Source organism: Spodoptera frugiperda, chromosome 9 (assembly GCF_023101765.2).
Source record: "Spodoptera frugiperda isolate SF20-4 chromosome 9, AGI-APGP_CSIRO_Sfru_2.0, whole genome shotgun sequence".
Classification (NCBI taxonomy): domain Eukaryota; kingdom Metazoa; phylum Arthropoda; class Insecta; order Lepidoptera; family Noctuidae; genus Spodoptera; species Spodoptera frugiperda.
The window spans coordinates 3,711,260-3,731,473 of NC_064220.1; the positions used below are offsets into that span (position 1 = coordinate 3,711,260).

At 37.4% G+C, this 20,214-nt stretch overlaps 1 protein-coding gene across 11 annotated transcripts in view; it reads right to left on the reverse strand.

Annotated features, from left to right (window-relative positions):
- Window positions 1-118: 118 nt before the first annotated feature.
- Window positions 119-20,214, reverse strand: part of LOC118271346 (uncharacterized) — a 147,763-nt gene continuing 127,667 nt past the window's right edge. For 4 of the 11 annotated variants that reach the window (XM_035587403.2, XM_050695805.1, XM_050695804.1 and 1 more), the window contains 5 exons: window positions 5,973-6,114; window positions 4,925-5,040; window positions 4,317-4,416; window positions 935-4,228; window positions 119-414 (listed from right to left, as the gene is read on the reverse strand). In XM_035587403.2, coding sequence (XP_035443296.2) covers window positions 954-4,228; window positions 4,317-4,416; window positions 4,925-5,040; window positions 5,973-6,114 — 3,633 coding nt within the window. In that variant the 3' untranslated portion in view covers window positions 119-414; window positions 935-953. Of the gene's footprint in view, window positions 415-934; window positions 4,229-4,316; window positions 4,417-4,902; window positions 5,041-5,972; window positions 6,115-6,568; window positions 6,714-8,640; window positions 8,897-20,214 lie in introns of those variants that run through there. The other 7 variants (XM_035587405.2, XM_050695806.1, XM_050695807.1 and 4 more) reach the window with 5 other exon arrangements.

Genomic DNA, 20,214 nt, shown 5'->3' on the forward strand with positions numbered 1-20,214 from the left:
CAAGTCATCATCATCTCGCCTGGTGGTAAGCGATGATGTGGCCAATGATGGAGCATCTAGGAGCAACCTGTTCTCTCATTTTATAGGTAAGAGGATAAAAATAAAACGACACCAAAACTATATGAATAAAATTTGTATTCCGTCGTTCAATACATGAATAGTGACCGGTTCATACATTAATAGTGTTTGTTTTAATAAAATAGAAACTATTTGCTATATTATTATAATAATAACGCTCAAAAATACATCGCCTTAACGTCTGATAGACTATCAATTAATACATCTCATTAACATTCGATATTCGCCGATTAGAATGTTCTAAACTAATTACAACTAATTCATTATTTATTTCTTTTATTATAATTATTATAATATACTATGTGTAACGTTTTCTTACAGCAACTCCCCAACGTCCTGAAACATTGGAATAAAGAATTAAGACATTATCTTGCAGTAGATTTGATATAGCACTGGAAAATCGGACACCTATTATTTGCAAGTTTTATTAATATATATGACTTGTCTCCAAAACAATACATATTTAAAGGACATCAATGTATTTGTGCTGTAAAATGACACACAATAGTACCCAAGGAATGGAAAGAGAAAGAGAGGCAGACTACAAAAATGGTGGGACGACGACATCAGACAGGTTGCGGTTGGTATTTGCCACAGAAATGAAGAAAGAACGTAATGATAGCTTGAAATAGATTTTGTCATGTCATTTGTTATAAAATTAAGAATTTAATGGAGAATCATTTCATGGAGGACTTAAATAATAAATCCGAAATGGACTTAAATTAACTGAAACCCTAGCTCAAAATTATAATTCTGGACAAGAAATAATTGTATCGATTAAACGTCAATCCAAAAAGAGACTGCAAGAAGAATGCAATTTGCTAACTAAATGTATCAGACATAAAGTAAGTTTTACCTTGTACCTAGCACCAGAATTATTTGGTCATGCCCTGTTTCGCTCGCCTCTCCCACTCCGCCCTCATCTGCAGAATCCCTTTGAACTGAGGAGACGCATCAGCTTCGCCTGAAGGTTCCTTCTCTTTCGCACCTTCCTCCTTTTCTATATCTCCGTCCTTGTCTATCACAGCACTTTCTTTCCTGTCCTTTTCGACCGACAATCTGAATTTATCATCATTCTTCTGCCACGGCCTTTTAGTAAGAGTGTCGGCTTTATAAGCCATCGCTTCGCTTTTTGCTATATTTTTAATATCTTCTCTATCATTTGACGGGTCGGGGAACGTTCTATTTCTTAATCTCTTTTCTGGAGTAGAATCTGATACTTCTTTCTTATATTTATTTACTTCGCTTCTGTACACTGGAGCACTGTCCCTTTTAGGGTTTGATACGCTATTTATACTCACACTCCTCTGGTAGTGCGGTACTCCGAACTGACTCACACGGGCAGCAATGTCCACTAATCTCTTTTCTTCTTCTTTTATAACATCTTCATTCTCCTTGTCACTGTCCCTAGACTTTATAGAAGCATTAAATTCGTTCTTAAGTATTTTACTTCTTGTAGGTTGTGTGTCTGTCTCTTCTTTGTTATGGTTCGCGGCTATTTCTTGCGCAATACTGTCTGCTTCAGAATCCTTCAGCTTTAGAGATCTTCGTGCGAATACTTTCATCAGTTCTGGTTCATCATCGTTCTTCCTTTCGCTTCGAAGCTCTTTAGAGATAATGCCAGGCTTCTTACGGTACACTACGGTATCATCTTGCCTGTCTGGAGTCTTGATGTCATTGCTGTCCGTGCTCTGAATAGAACTCTTGCTTCCAAAACTAGAATGAGACTTCTGATCAATGGATATGTTGTCGTAAATTCTCTCCGTGCTACCGTCAGTGCTCATGGAGTTTGTTCGCGGTTTTTCTGGCCTATCCTGGAGTTCTACGCTCATTGCTTTTCTTTTGAAGAATGCTTTGGGCGTAGTAGGGCTCTGTGGCATTACAGGTATGACAGATTTCCTTCCACTTAGTGGGGAGCTCTTGTCCTCATTCTGAGTATTCTCAATAATATTGTCAACGAATTTGTTGCTCTTAATAGATTCTTTCCTCACAGGTAAATTCTGTGCCTTGGTTTCAGTGATCTGGAAACACTCAATGTCTTGCTCTTTTTCTGCTTGTGGACTATCAAGTTTCTTTGGCGTAACATTAGCTGTCAAAACTATATTTGTAGCAGGTTTAGCATCTACTTTATTCAACTGAATGTTAAGGAACTCTGGCACTCCAGGCTTTGTACCAGTTTTCTGTAGTTTCTCATCACTCTTATTAGTTTTTGTTGCTTCCACTGTTTTGACTGGGGTTTGTTCTTTATTAATATGTGTCACTGATATGAAACTTTCAGTTTCAGTTTTTGATTCTTTTTGCACATTATGTTTGGCACTTAGAGCGCTCTCGACGGATATAGTTTTCCGCCTATCTTCAATTGGCTTCTCTGGGCTACTCTTAACGCTATCTAAAGAACTAGACTTGAGTATTGGGGCAATAATGGGCTTAGGCGAACTAATAATATCATCAATCTTAGCCTCTATCTGAGAGATATCGCTGTCGCGCTTGTGTGCGCTATCCATTGTGATGTGGATACTATTGGTGAAGAGCTTCCTGTCTTCGTTAGTATCAGTTTTGAGGCTGTCCATGTAACTGCTGTCAGTACTCGGCAAGCTGTCATAGTTAGCCTCGGCATTGCTTTGTATTAAACTGTAGTTCTTGGCTGAAATCCTCTTGGAGAAATCGTTTCGTTCGCTCAAGTTCCTCCTGTAGTTGACTTCCCAGCTTTCTAACAACGGTTCAGAAATACCGACGATGGCCGGCAGACTAGGCATCTGGTTCTCTTGGGAGCTGATTGACGTCGACTCTGAGGCGTAACGGAAACTGTGTGACTTCCCGATGCTGCTGCGGGTCTCAACATACTCGTCTCCCAGAGACCTCATCGCAGAGGTGACGTAAGACTCCTCAGTTTTAGAAGTATGGCGTGCTGATTCACGTTTGCTTTCGATTAATTTCTCAGTAAAATCGGAAACGTGCTCAGACGACCTGTGTTTAATGTTCTCGGAACTCTGATGCCTAATCGTTTTGGGGGGTGACGTCGACGCTAGCATGCTTGGGTTGAAGTAAGGGATGTTCTTAGGCATGCTGCCACTAGTGAACATGTTGTAATCGTTATGAACAGTTTTGATGCGCATCGCTCTGATGGGCGGCTCATCATCTGAGATCGCTGGAGACTCTTCCTGTGCTCTATTCAATAGCTCATTACTAATAAATGCTTTGGAGGAGAATGGATCAACCAGCCGTTGGACTGAAGTTGGTCGCTTAGCCTTATCAAGGTTCAAGTTGAAGGACTCCCTCTTATCTTCAATTGTTTCTTTAGAAGATGTCCGTTTTGTTTTCTCGGCTTTTTCGCAGAATTCCTCGCGTCTGCTGTAGCGACTCCTCATTTCTTGGTTCAACATTTTATCAGTTTCTTCAGCTTTTTTGAGATCAGTTATATTGTATTCAACGCCGGGGACCTTGGCAGCGCTGTACACATCTTTGTACGCGCTGTCTTGCACGTAGGCGCCCTTGTTGTCCAACCTCTTATGCATTTGGTTGGCAAAGGCTTTCTGCCCGGCAGATTTGTGGGTTCTTTCAGCAGGTACAGGCTTGTACCCTTGTCCGTCATGGAAACTTCTTTCCGTGTCAACAGGTTTATACTGCGCTGATGTCTTACACTTCTTGATCTCTTGCTGTCCATCTCCATCTGTTTGATCCTTCTTAGACTTCTTCCCACTCTTCCTCAGCAGTAACCTGCTGAAGAATGACTCCTCCTTCTTTGAAGACTTTATAGCCTCGTTTTCTGACTTTTTGTCTGACTTAGATTTCTTCTCATGGCAAGATTCATCGGCTTTCTTCTCCATGCGATACTTTGTCATTCTTTCTTCCGAATGATAAGTTTGAATGGTCTCCTCATGGGTTCTTGACACATCTCTGAGAGCCTGCCCTTGCGAGCTTGACTGGCTCCTCTTTATAGAAGACCGAGGAGTATTGGATTCTGCTATACTGAGCTTTGTAGGAGACTGGCCGACGAGATGACCAAGTGCCAACCCGGGAGGTAAGGACGAGGATTTTAATTTAGTGTCATTCGGGGTCTCCAGAACTCTTTGGAGTTCCCTGTTCACTTGTTGATGCTGTTCTTTCACGATTACATGATGCTTCGTAGTGGTCGATGAAGAAAATGATTCTGAAACGAGAGGATTCCATAATAAAACACATGTTTACAGGATTATAAGCTTTATTCCATTTAAACTAGGTGTATTGTCGCTACTTACCAGTAACCACTTCTGAATGTTTGTGACTGACTTCAGGAGTAGTGCTTCGTATCATTTCTTCGTTCAGTTCGGGCGTTATCGGCAAGGCTGATGCGGCAATCTAGAAATTTAGTTTAGTACAATGAATATTTGTCAATTTTAAAGAGGGGAACATAGACGTAGTGAGGTTTGATGACTTCCTGACAGAAAACCAAAGAACCCACTAAGCAGAAAGCTTGGTGAACTGCAGTTTCATACTGCATTTGTAGAAGAATGGTGCAGAAAGCGGACAATTAATGCATCGCCCTAAAGTATGAAAATGTACTACAAACCTTTATAAAAAAATTATCATGTCCACCATTTTTGAATCGATGAAATCGAAGTGATTTGTTATGGAAGAGATTTAAGATGATCCATTACTACTTTAATGAACAAAAAATTGGCTCTGGGGAAGAATTAACGGACCATCTACTGCACGGCATACCAGATTATCAGTACCTAGATCTCGAAGATTTCCGATTGTGTTAGTAGCGCCACCTACCGTCGTTTTAAACACAAGACAGCTTACAAGCGAAGCGCGACAGAAGCGAGATGGGAAGACACCTACTTTAAAGTTCAATACTACTAACTGGGTTCGTTTTCTTGCGGTGGGGAGCGCCGTGCGTGCGGCGTGGCCGTACTGCCATCTTGTGTTTCGCGGCCGAATGCGACAGTGGCGCCACGCCTGTAGGCGGCTCTGATGTGTCTGTAACAGTTTGAGAGATGGGTGAGTATTTGTTGAACATTTTAATTTGAAATTTTGTGAAAGAATTTCTTGTCTTGATGTTTCGGTGGGGTTGACTGTCAATCAGGTAGTGGCATTGACATCTTAAATATTCCGTTTCAAGTTTCAATTCCAGTGTTAGTGACCATGTCACCAACTTATATTGACATCTTAGACGTCATAGGTAAGACTTCGATGTTTAGTGGTAAGTGAAATATATATTATGTAAGTATTATAATATCCAAACAGAAGATCACCTTCTATTATTTACATCATAGTTTAAATCTCAAATCGATTACAATATTATTGGGCTTTTCCGTTTCGAAGTAGGTCCGTGCACCATAAAAGGACAGCAAACCATTTTTGTAAGAATTAATGTCAGGATGTATGATGATGATTCACTATTTAACCTTAACAGACTGCATATAAAGCTAATAAATCAATTACTATTTACCAAACACGAATGACATAAGCCCTGAAATGTCTTAATTGACCAAAAAGTTTTTAAACTGACATGGTCACTAACACTAACATTAGAACTTGAAACGGGATATTTACCATGTTTATTTGTGTCTATGAGTTTCCGATATTTCGGCACTGTTGCAAGCGCCATGATCACGGATGAACTGATTCATCAGTTACCAAAAAGTGTAAATTATGAAATACTTAATGGAATCTACACAAATGATTTCAACATCAACCATATTACTAACACCTTTATCCGGAGCTGCGGACTACCCAGCGGTTTTACCGGGGCTCCGGTTCGAAAAGTAGGAGTAAGAACGGGGTGGTTTTTAGTCAGCAAGAGTCTGACACTCCCTCCCGCCTCGCCCAAGGCGGGAGAAGTCATTGGATGATGCCATACATTCCTTGATTTCAAGTCTTTTAAAAGTTCTATCAGTAAAGATACTTACTGTAGAAATCGAACTGGTCACTCTTGGAGTGGTCGTGCGAGTGATGGTGACCACTGCTGCTGTCCTCATCCATCTCCGAGGATCCGACGCTGAGGAGGGAACCGTCACTGCACGAGGACTGCGATATGCCTGCATGGTGCCGCTGTGGACAATAATGATGAAGAAGTCAGTATGAGGTAATGGAAAATTTGTAATGGTGGATAAGACCGGTAGAATGTTTGATTTTTGTTAAACAAATTTGGTATATAGCATATAAGAATAATTTAAGTATTTCCTTTACGGATACGGTGATAATATGTTCCACTGCACGATCACAACATTGAAAAAAAGAGCACTTTTTACAGTAAAAAAACATTCGTATATTTACTGGCTCATGTCTGAACATAGAAAATGACACAATACTCAATTCAATGATTACTTAAACTATTCCTTAGTAACGATTTTGTCCCGAAAACAATTCCTAAGGAATGGAATAGGTAACCATTAAATTTCTCTGAGTACGGCAGTCAGAAACATTTTACTATCCTTACAAGAACAACAACCAGAACACAGAATAATTATGTAAGTCACTTCCAAAACACAAAATATTAGATTACCATCAAGTTAAATACACGCTCTCGGTCGAAGAGACAGTTGCTACTGAGTGACTGGATGCTGTATCTCATGACGTAAGAGATTTATCAGTTCGAGTTGAATGTTGGCGATTATCGGACAAGATTTTGCTATCAGACGTGGATAGTGAACGCCCATCGCGTGCACTTGTGGCGTCACGTGTAGATATGGATTAATGCCTACTACTGGCCTGTACTGAATCAAATAACATTTCAGCATTCGTCTACCGAGAGAATAAAAATCTTAACATATGGACGAAATTTCTGTTAGTTCAGTAGACAAAGTGCTCATACGCGGATGGGCTGAGAGTATTGTTCTGATACAGTTGGAGAGCGTGGGCCTTCCAATTCGCGTACTGACTGTTAAAGATGTTTTATACCGTCAACGTTTCCATTTAAACCCGTTGTTGGTTTTTGAGCCTAGCTACGAAGATTGTTTTGTCCTAATATGTAATTCTTATCAACCTTTTTCAATTAATTTTTAATCGGTTCATCATTTTGTCTAGACTACCTAACGTTCTACGGAATACCTAGCGGGTTACCGGGGCTCCGGCTCGATAAGCAGGAGTAGGAATTGGGTGGTTTTTTAGAAAGAGTCTGACACTCCCTCTCGCCTCGCCTAAAGCGGGAGAAGCCATTGGATGATTTTCCCCCTTAAAATACCCTGTTATTAATTACCGACACTAAACACTAGTTGCAATAACAATACAATATTTTAAAGGCCAGTTGTTCCTTCGATTGTGCTATCGGTATCAGGAAACGTTAGATAAATATTTAAATCCGATATGTTATCGAATGATATAAACTTTCATTGTACTTATGTAAAATTTTATGCATCTGGATTTGGTAATCAATGTGTTCAAGGCCATGTTTTTATGTTGTTTTGTTATTGTTATTTGAACAATTTTCTCTACAATATGCAGAAGAAAATACTGAAGTTTAGGTTGCAAGTCAAGTAAAATATTATTGAATGGTTTTATAACATGAGACCTTTGTTAACTAAAAATCACGGTTTACTCACGTAAATATACTGAGAAAATCTTTACTAGTTTCGAGTCACAGAGAGACTCTTCATCATAAGCAGCGTGCGCAGACGCGACGACAGACACAGCCTACTGGATAGTTATTATAAAAATATGTGACCTTTAATTCCGTTTCTTCAACATGGGATTTTAAACGATAAAAACATCAGTTTCAAAATGCAACTAGACGAATTCTCAGTTACATGTGCAACTACACCCAACTTTTAGGCACTTCCCTTGTTAAACAAAAAGCATTATTAAAAGATGTGACGTAAAACGTGATTAACATTTAAAAAATAACATAATTGCATGAATATAGATATCAGTTCTGATAATCTTATTGACATAAATCACAAGCCGGATGCAGTGGCATTAGCATACACACAATAGGTAGGTACCGTACTGTACTGCATACTGCCAGCAACACACGTAACCAATATTATTGCATTTTTATAAAACACTAATTAGATATTTGCATATTTGTTTATCGAAAGATTAATTTAATCTGATAGTCTAACTGCCGCACTTAAGAGACATTTAATGATTACTTAAATTATTCCTTACGAAAACAATTGTTAAGGTGTGGTTAAATAAAAGTTTTGTCGTAGGCAGTCACGATTTAACACATACATACGTCGCTTAATTCAGAAGTCAATTTATTATTAAATACACCTCATTTCGCTAGTAATTTTGTTTTGGGCTCCATATAATAGCGAATATACATGCACAATCGAAAATCTTCATAATCTTTTACTCGATCCGGGAAACAGAACCCTTAGTTCGAGTTTGCTTTACGTTTAAAGTAATCGAAACGAAAGCGGATTTGACGCTCTTATTGGTTTGTTTATTCAAGCCGGCCAATCACGACGTTAAACGCGCACTCGTTTCAATTATTTTAAACGTAACGTTAACTTAAAGCAAACTCATACTTATCCTGTTGCACATACCATTCAAGGTTCACCACTATAGATTAAGTGTTTCTAAACCTATGTGTGACGTCACAATTATATTAAACATAAATAGTAAGTTATTAACCTTAATATTGGCACTAATATGCCTCCTCCGTGGTGGTCTCTTCACCGACACCTCCTCCGCCTTTGTCATATACAACATCATCTTCAAAATTATCGATTACACCACGCTTATCGATAAACGCACTCGATAAAGAACTTATCGATACACTCACATCACTATTTTTGTCTTTATTACTCTGTAGCACTTCTTATTCATATTTTACACTTTAATTAATGATTAATTGGTTTTTATTGTGAATATTACACACTGATGATGGCTGAAATGATGCAATTAGTTAGTTGGAATTGTTTTTGTTTTTGTAAGATTGAGGTTTATGATCCGATTTATTATTGACGTAAAGTATTGTAGAAGATATGATATTTATCAAATTGCTTATACCTACTTGTAAATGCACGTAGCTTCACTGAAGTTGGTACTGATAAACGAATAATTTTCATCCTGGAAAGTGACTTTTAGGTTGAATCGATCATTCTAACATGTATGTCATGTAAATCTTTTTGAATAAACATTTTTAGCAGTCTATTTCATTTGACTCTTTCATTTTATTGAAGAATTACTAGGTACTTATATTCCTATACAGGTTTAAGAGCCAGTGATATTAAATCTAACATCAATTAATATCACTGGATCTGTAAGTAACACTATGAAAAAGTAAATAATCTATTATAAAAGATAACTAGATAGAGTGATTGCATTAGAAGAGTTCATTTCTCTGGACTTTCACTATAGGAGATAACTTTATCTTGTTTTAATCCATATTTACAAACGAATCCATCAAAAAATAATTAGAGCATGCATGATGTATGCAAAACAATTGACATCTACATTATTATCAACTGTCAGACAAGATAATTCTGAATGACCGTCCGATTGATAACGCATCGATTGTTTTATATAGATTAGATAATATCAACATCTGATAACAAAGTAAAGGTACTTTCTAGAAGTATTTCAGTTAAGCGGACATGTGTAGGTACTCTTATTCGACTACCGTGTGGGGTAATTTCCCTTAAGTATCTACTGTTGACAGTGAAAGGAGTGTGACATTTGATATCATCAACCCTACACTTATAGAGGGTACTAGGCGATTCCGCAAAAAAAAAACACAAACAGTGAAAGGCGCCACAAAATTTGGTTGCAACAAATTAAGCCGTGTCACTGCTCTCAACCAATTCAATTAAAATAAGGATGATAATAAGCTATCGCGATGCTTAATAACGCGGGAGAATAATGATTTGTTAAATAAAAGTTGAAACGTCAAACTGAATTGTCCGTCAGTTTGTCTGTCAGTGACGCTAGGCGCTCGTTCCAAAGTGTAGTTTCGAATAGAGAAGAATCAGGAAGAAACTCCATCGTTACTCTTTTCAAAACATTATTTTTGCAATCTCACAGATAACAGTAATGAGTCAATTTCTTTTTTTAGACTTAAAATTCATTTCCCTAGGTTTACTAGGTTATTCTATTTATTTATCGTTTTTTAATTAAGGATTATCATATGAACTGCACGCATAGATATATAAACATATCGGATATATTAAGGATTATCAACGTCAATGTTACTGATTACGATACATAAGAAATGATATATTACGGCCGATTGATATGGATGTAAATTCAAATTATATGTAATCTACTCTATTTCTCAATGGCCTTGGGAGAGTAGTAAATATAAATTGAATATTAGTTGATATCGTTTTAATTGATTGTCATTGTGACGTCACTACTGAAGTCTGTTGTTTGTATAACAATACTATTAGGGCCTTATTTATATCAAAGGAGGCCTAATCAGCCCCATTTCGCATCCTCAACAATCCTCAAATTCCTAACTTCCAAAAGGCACCGCACTTATATCGCCTCTGGAGTTTCGGGTGTCCATGTGCGGCGCCGATTGCTTACACCTGCTCGTTTATCAACGATAAGTTGATTTAAAAATGCCACCTCATTAGACTCCAGATATATAAATGTCACCTCCAGATGCAGTACCAACTGCTGCGTACGAGGTCTCAATTGAATTTTGTTAAAAAGAAGCTGTCGTATCGCCGATTATAATCGCACTAAACCCAATTTTGTGTACGACTTAAATCTACATTTTACTGATAGTAATGTTTTATTTTGATATCGATGAACGTGATCGAAGACAGATAGTTGAAATTATTATAATTATTTTTATCCCACAACAACGCGGGCTAAACCTTTGGCCGAAACTAGTATGTTTATAAAGGTTGTATCTAAATTGAGTTTCACTAATGAAATTGTTCATAATTTAATTATGTATGTATGAATTTCTTTTGTCTAGCCTTGTGTGTATTATTCCACAGTGTGTCATTGAAACGACTTTACATATTTTATTTATTATATTACTGTGTATCTAGTTAATGTACATTTTTGTATAACATTTTCATGTTTTACTTGGAAATTGTTAGCTAGAATTATTTTAGGTGTGGTAATGTAACGTAATATGATGTAGAACGGGCTGAAATATAATGAAAACTCATTGGTTTTTTGACCAAATATTAGTATTACGAATGGAGTTTCTTACTTGATTCTTCTCCATTCGAAGCTACATTTTGAAACGAGCACCAGTTTCACTGACTGACACACTATTCTTTATTTTTATGGACGTTTCAAAAGTCTCTAATCATGGTTTAATTGGAATTAACTGGACTTTGACTTTGATAGTGTCATACAGACACTAACTACATTGAAACGAAACTCGATTAAGAATGTTAAAATCAAAAAACTAATGGGTGACTTCAAGGCCCCATTAAATAGGTTGCTCATGCGTAGACGTGCTCCATCGTAGGCCGCATCATCAGTTACCACCAGACGAGATAGCGGCCAAACATCGACCCATGAAATATATAAACATAAAACTAAATATCGCACACCACCACAAGAGGACATTAAAGACCCAACCAACAACTCATAGTTACCTTTCCAATTTAGATAAAAGCAAAAAATTACACCATCATTCACTACTAGGCACATTATTTACAAAAAAAAAAAAACACTATCACAGTCACAAATCGCATAAAATTACAGTTTGCGCCGGAAAAACGGGTTCATTCTCATTGTTAGTGATATGTCACAACACTAATTTTGCCGGTCTACCGGGCTGCCGGTCTACCGACGTGCTACCGGAGTGCTGGTAGCAATGGGAAGCGGAAGAGGGGACTATCTCATTGGAGATTGGAGCGGATGTCATCTGTCTGGGGTAATTATGTAGTTGTGGTTCACTCGGGCTTGTATTTATGTTATATATAGTATAATCATTTTGTATGTTTTGATTTTAATAGTGTCTTTTTTGCGAAAAAGGAATAGGATTTTTTCCTGTGCCGTGGGTGCATTTATAAACATATAACAATTTGTGGATCACACAAATCGGAATCGAGCCCGCTACAAGTTGCGTGGCAGTAGGTTGCTTTGCAACGTGCAACGGGCCAGCCAGCCCGCACCAATCGTGCAGGTTTCACAAATATCTGACCCCAGGTTTTTAAGAACAGACGAATATTATAATATTGGTACATCATTAGTACATAGAAGGACTGATTACCTAACAATTATTTACTTTCAATCGGTCACGTAGCCAGTTCAAAAAAGGACTTTAAATCCTACGTCATTAAGTCTTCAAAAACAATAAAATGTCATTATACATATTTAATGTGTTCCTAGTCATTATAATAAGACCTACAGCCTTGGCCAAAAGTATTGAGCACCCATGAAATCTTTGAGTTTTATGCGAAATATCAAATAGAAACAAAACAAAATGTTTTTTATATGTTTATTTTACTATTTATTAATTGAAAATGAATATTTTGTAAGTCCACCCTTTGCCTTAATTACGGCAGAATTTTTTTTTGGTATATGGCTAACAAGATTTTTACAGTCTTTAGCAGTAATCGCGTTCTATTCTAGGCATAGGTGGCGTTTCAAATCTTCTCTGTTGTTAATTGTGTGGCGCCTACCTCTGCGCTTTACTAAAACCCATAAATATTCTATGGGGTTTAGATCTGGCGACTAGGCAGGCCAGTCAAGAAGCTCTACGTTATTTTCCCGGAATCATGCCATAGTGCGGGCAGATTTGTGGCAAGGTGCGTTATCCTGCTGGAATTTACCAGTATCCATGTTCCTGTCGCCGAAAAGTTTCGTGAATGAAGGCAGGAACGCAGTTTCTATTAAATTTATGTACTTAGAAGAGTCCATGTGGCCCTCTCACACGAACATTTCGCCAACTCCAGAATCGATCATGCAACCCCAGACCATTATGCTACCGCCACCATGTTTTACGGTTGGTACCACACACTCTGGATTAAAATCTTCGCCCACCCGGCGACGTACAGAGGTCACAACAGGGGTACCAAAAATCTGCTATAAAGAGACAAATATTGAGTTCCAGAAAACAAAAGAACTTCATCTATGCGTTTGGATTTTAAACCATTTTATATTATTTTATTAGGGCATTAAATATACACTCACAGGCACATTTAACCGCCCACCTTAGAAATACGTCACCGCGTTAGTTTGCGATAAGGAATGTTTATCCCGATGGCTGTTATGTTTCAAGTGGCTACTTTGGCAATAAATTAAACACTTGATCCTTGTTTTTTTTAGAAGTTCCTGCATTCAGATGCATTTTTGTAACTTAGTTGAAATTTTTACATTCTCAGCGATCGGGTTAGTGTGAGTTTTAACCTGGTTATCCTGCTCTTTTTGGTGTGATTACATTTTGCTTAACTTACTACACCCCTTAATTATTGTAATCGAATAAAAGTGCCACTGGATGCAACTGGAGCTGCAAGAGCCGTAGCTTTTGCCGAAGCAGGGTACAGCCAACGTCACAATGCTCGGATGCTTGGTGTACCTCGAATCACTGTGCGGGATGCTATCACACGCTTTTGGGAGACGGGTTCCTACACGCGGAGACCGGGACAAGACCGTCATTGATGCACATCGGCTCGGGACGATCGTTTCATTGTGAACAATGTATTGAGAAATCGCTTTACCACAGCTCCCGAGGTTAGAACTCGCCTATTTGAAGTGAGAAATGTCAGCGTAAGTGAACAGACGGTGAGCAGAGGGTTGGCAGAGAGGAACCAAACTGCGTTTCGTCCAGCACGCGCCCCAGAATTGCTCACACAGCACCGTAGAGCGCGACTTCAATTTGCGCGAGAATACGCTAACTGGTCCACAGACCAATGGAATGACGTTCTGTTTTCAGACGAAAGCTGAATAGCCCTATGAGGTCCAGATGGGCGTCAGCGAGTGTACAGATGACTAAATGAGAGTTTGCCCCGTGTACGATATTGGAAACTGTGGGTTATCAGGGAGGTTCAATAATGATTTGAGGCGGCACCAGTTACGACGCTCGTACCGATCTTGTAGGGTTTGATAGGGGTAGTGTTATTGCACACAGGGATCTGGAAGAGGGTCTTCAAGACCATGTCGTGACATTTGCACCATTTATTCGTGAAAATTTTCAATTAATGCACGTTAATGCACGAAGTTATGGCGCTAGAACAGTGACCCAGTACCTGGACGAGGTCGGTATACGAATATTACCGTGGCCAGCACGCAGTCCTGGCCTCAATCCAATTGAACACATCTGGGACAACCTTAAAAGATGAGTTCGAGCAAGGGTTGCTGCACCAACGACGATTGGGGAGCTCAAGATTGCTGCAGTTGAGGAGTGGCACAACATCCCTCAATCAGACATCCAAGATGTCATTGATGGCGTTCCAAACCGACTGCAAGAAGTCATTAGAGCCAGAAGAGGTAACACCCAGTACTAAAAACCAATAAATGAGCCCAGAAACTGAAAAATAATAAATATTGTCAAACAAGAGTTTTCTACAGAAATCTCTAAAAATGTTTTTTTTAAATTTAAGTGATGAATAAATGCGGATTTTAACATTACTTCACAGTATTTAATTAACATAATATGTCTAGTTTTTAAAAAAAATATCAAACTTACCCAGATTTAAGTAGTGTATGAGAAAATTAAGAAAATCAAGGTGGGCGGTTAAATGTGCCTGTGAGTGTAACCTCTAAGTTAGATTCGTCTGACCACACAAAATTTGACCACTCTGAATTGGTGAAAGTTCGATGTTGTAAGGCCCATTTATACCGAGTTTTTTTGTTTTTGTCGGGAGCCATGGTTTCTTCCTAGCATCACAACCTTTTGGATCAGCTTCCTAAAGTTTTCTACAAGTAGTTCAAGCAGAAATTGATACCTTATTTTGTTCTGACAACTCAGCAGCGAGCTCTGAAGATCATTTTTTCCTATTTTTTAACGACTCTCTCGGTAACTGATGATCCTGACGGTCTGTGGTGATGCGTTTGCGCCCTGTTTTTGGTATATTTTGATGTGATCGGATAGCATAGAATCGCTGAATAACAAATTGCAAGGATCGGCGCGAACATTTCACAGTTTTGGAAATCTCTACTTGTGATATCCCTTGCTCATGCAGAAGCTGTACCTCCACTCGATTTTCTGAAGAAAGTTCGTTTCGTTTTGGCATATTACAACGATAATACTTATAACTTTGAGATAAAATACCAAAAATGCACCTGGATCACGGGATGATGTCAAAATGAGCGATGGTAGCGAGCTGATAAATAAATACAAACATTGCAAAAATCTCATTTTATTACACCTAGGTGTTTTATTCCTAGCTACGGCATAAATCATTGTTTTTAAATCTTTGTAGATAGCCGACAAACAAATACTTCAACAGTAGATTTGGTTTTCTGCCATACTTACCGTGATCCAGCGAAATTCGTAAGGTGCTCAATACTTTTGGCCAAGGCTGTAGATTACTTAATTAGAGATAGCAGCTGTAATCTAATTGTTTTACTGATAATATTGACAAGTTGATTTTGTAGATAATTTTGTTAAGTATAATGTATCGGTAGATACCTATATAGTGCTTATCTTTTAGGTATATGCGCAATTTGCATACGAAATTGGGTAATTGTTTTATTTACATGATTATATGCGGTACGTGCAATATGAATATAAGCTTTTTTATGGTTATAAGCCGGTAAATAAGCATAAGCAGGTGGATCATCTGATGGTAAGCATTAAGCAATCGCCGCCTATAGACACCCGAAACACCAAAGGCATTGCCGGCCTTTTGGGGGTCAGGAATTTAAGGGTTTTTGGGGAATCGGGACTTGAGCTCCAGTAACCTCATTCACACAATGCAAGCGTTATTTCACGTCGGTTTTCTATGAGGTCGAGGTGTTACCCCGGTCGATCTGCCCCATTCGTGCCGAAGCATAGCTCATATAGGTACAGAACTATAGGTAAATTATATTTTTGTTAATTATATCGAAATGGTAATTCTACGTCGTCTTTATCAGTGTAAATAAAATGCGTTTACTTTAACACGTTTACCCACATAGGTTTATCTTTAGGAAAATCCTAACTGCAGTAGATAAGTAAAGGATCAATGATAACTGCTCCTACACTTACTTTAGGTGCTCGATAGTAAGTACGACAAACAAAGATATTGAAAGTGAACATGTTTTAAATATAGAGAATAGAGAACTGTGGGTAGGCAGTGGAGACCCGGAATATTTTTGGTAATTAATGGAATAGATACTGGTTTTAAGTAAATACTAGAGTAAGGGTCGTTTCGGTCAATACACCATATGCAAAACACTTTTCATTTTTACACAGTAGCATTATTCAAACACGAGTAACAGTGAAGCTTTCTTTCTCGAGAAAGAACGAACAAAATCAGACCAGCAGTTTCGAAGATTGGCCTCAACAAATACGTAAACATACAAATTAAATTCTCTACGTCAATGCTAGACTATTAAACTACCAATTACGGCATTTCTCTTTAACTTAAACTTAGGATTACATCTAACTTAGTGACTCGTTATATTATAACTAAACTGTGAAAACAATTGAACCATGGAAAGCGCATAGAAAGCGTTCACAAGAAACCTCCATTATACCATGACACACCATCTCTAATAAAATATACTATGGCACGGGTCAATGTAAAATTGCCGTTAAGCACCATTTTATCTAGACCTCAGCTCGCTAATAAAATGTTTGGAATGTAAGGTCTTCATTAATTGGAGTGTAAGATTGATTTTTCTTATTATTTAACTGTTATGAAATATAGTAATGTCTAGTTTTACAGCTGTAAATAAAGGTTTTTAGTATTAATAGCATTGATAATTTTTCCCCAAAAAATACTAATCCACCAGTTATTTTAGGGCAGCTGCGGCCTACCATAGCAGGTTACCGGGGATCCGACTCGAAAAGCAGGAGTAGAAGCGGGGTAATTTTTAGTTAGTAAGAATCTGACATTCCCTCTTGCCTCGCCCTAGGCGGGAGAAATCATTTGATGATTTAGCGAAGTTATTTTAGCGCCCTATACGGACATAATATTTACCAGATTGACGGTATATTAAAGAAGGGCAAAAATTAAAATAGCCTTAACCGAGCAAGCCTGAAAAGACTGATGACTGTTGCTGAAGCGAAAAAAGTATATGTATAAGATTTGTAGCAATTGGCGTTCCGTTGTCTCTGCCTATCCCCATGGGAGACAGGCGTGAATTTATGTTATTTATGTATTCCAAAACTCCATATTACATTACATGTACACTTATATAATATACCTAAGTGAATTCATCGGTTTCATATCCGCAATTACGTCTTAAATGAGCTGAAACCAATTCTGCTAAACGTTAAAATTCAACTGGTTGTTTGTTTGTTTAAATATTGTGAAAGAAAACATTAATATTAAATAAATAGAATATAATTATTTCGTCACTATGTTGAACTTCAAATTAATGTATGTATTACGAAAATAGTTGAATTTGTTTAACATTTAACTATAGTTTATTACTTATTAGACGCCAATATTTAGTAGATACTATCCATAAACAAAACAAATTCTAGACTTCTTTTCAAGTATTTTGAAAGATAAAAACTCCAAAACTTGTCTCAGAATCACATCAACATCAACAGTCTATCATATAAGTGGCCACTGCTGACCAAACGCCTCTTCTCACCCGGAGAAGGTTTGAGCATTAATTACCACACTTGCTCAACGCGGGTTGGCGATTTCAAACTTATAATTAATTACAAATTAGCTCAGGTTTCCTCACGATGTTTTCCTTCACCGTTGGTCAGTGGTGTCTAAATAATCTTACAAAGTACATCATCATCATCATCATCAGTCGAGAGACGTCCACTGCTGAACCAAGGCCTCCCTTAGTCCTTCAGGTGACTTGTCGTTCTACGTGGAGAAAGTACATATATTTCGGAAAAAGTCACATTGGTACTTGGCTTTAGTAGGTTTCGATCCGCACTCTCATGCATGAGAAGCGGACGTCTTAAACCTCCTAGCCACCACGACATGACATGACTCAGGAGGCAAAGCCAAGATTCCTTAAGCACCAACCATAAGGAAGACTAGGAAGGTTTTCAAGACCACTAACCAACGAAGTTCTATTGAATACTGTATTCACTATTACAATATTTTATATGATTACGAAAGGAGGCCCAATAAAGGCGTTCTGTCTGCTATGACCTCTTAAAGTACCATCGTGAAGGTTTCTCCTCAATATTACAAATAAAAAGACCCTGTGTTGAATCGATTAAGTAGGTAATTCACGGGTAGTGGATACAAAACAAAAACAACAATATTTGTCTCCGTTTTCCCTAGGTTACAAAAAACTTAGTAATTTAGTAAGAGGTAGGTAAGCTTCATTGCACTTTGCAATTATAATTAGGTAAGTAGATTAGTACTATGGTTGGTTGATTTAGAAGTCTAGGACCCTATGTTCAGTAGTGGACGAAATGTGGTTGAAATATTATGATAATAATGATAAAGAAAGTTTATATTTTGTAAATATGGATTATACAATAAAATATGGTGTTTAAGTACATTGCGGGCTCAGCTATTTTTTTACCAAGATGCATGCAAATATAAATTATCAAACTTTATTATGTAGTTAAAAAATTAATGATAATTTCCCGTATAGGTAAAGGTAGCTTACAACTCCAACATTGTATAAGTCGAAGTATGAGCTTGTTATAATCCCAGAAACCCACTTTTGATATGTAGGTATCGCAGTTGGGTCACTAAAAATCTTTTATGCATACGAAAAAAATGTGATAGTGACTTGATATTACCAGATTTACTGTATAAATAGAATACGAAGACCTAGGCTACTTCTAGATAATAGTCTTTCAGTAGACCAAACCATGCAAAACAAATAGATACATAAGTTTCCTAGACCCCAGAATTTAATAGCAAAGCCTCAGTCTGTGGTCACATTCATCTTAAAAAGTAATTTACATAGAACAATTTAATTTTAAATTGAAACCAAAGAGCAAAGGTAAACCTATTTACGACGCCAGCGCCATTTTCATTTTCCCGCCATGAATATTGAAACAGTTTCAAATTGAGAACGGATTGGATTTTCAAATAACGAACGTTCCGTGTTCGCCGGATGTACTTCCGACATTAGTGATGCGCTTTCCAATGTTGCCATTACATTATTATTTTTGGCGATGCGAAAATTATTATGGACTAATTTCGTAATCGATTCTTGTGTAATGTGAATATTATGTGATTGTTTTATTGTGTGGCTAGTTCGTTTGGGCTGATGGATGGTATTGGTAAGTGCTGTAGTATTCTGAATAATCCATACAATTTTAATTTGCATACAAATCAAAAAATAGAGTGAAAAGTCTCCTTCTCTGAAGAATACAAAAAATGTGGTTCTAAATTATGATATAACTATCTGGCCTGACAAACTTCGTATCGCCTCAAACATTTTTTCTCGCTTTTTAGAACTTCCCTGAACTTCCACGAATAATTTTAGGTCACAATTTGCCAAATTGGTCCAGTCGTTCTCGAGTATCAGTTAACGAACCGCAAATGACTTTTATATATAAAGATTTTATAATAGAAATCGTGTACCTACCCTATAAAAAACCTACTCCACATAATTTATTAAAGATTTGCTTTCTAAATGTATTTTAAATAGGAACCTATCTATGTCACATTTACTATCTAACGTCCGGTTAATTAAAAATCTCCTTATAAAACTAAAATTGTGTAACAATGAAAATGAAGATAATTGATTTAACAACACCTCTTACTATTATTTAAAACAGACGTCCTAATTATTATGCAACAATTAAAGACACTAGTCGCTAAAAGAAACAATTGAGTAATCGTGTAATATAGTTTCAGTTGATGCACTCGAGCGTAACTTTACGTTGAAATGTACTCTAGCTAAGTGTCAGGAAACGTATAGTTTTGACAGATATTTCAATTTTCCTCATGTTTACATGAAGCCAGTCAATAAAATTTCAATTAGAAAACTATTAGAGTTAAGGTAATTTAGACATATGGGAAGTAAATAAATAACAAGTTGTCAAGTTTGATCGAAGCATTATTTTTACTTAGTTGTACATGTTTTATTATGGACAAATTCATAATATAGAAGACTAGTTTCTGACAGCGGCTTCACCTGCGTTCCAGGGGAATGAGAAGTATCCTATCATCCAAGTCAGTTCATAAACTGCCTAAGTATTTG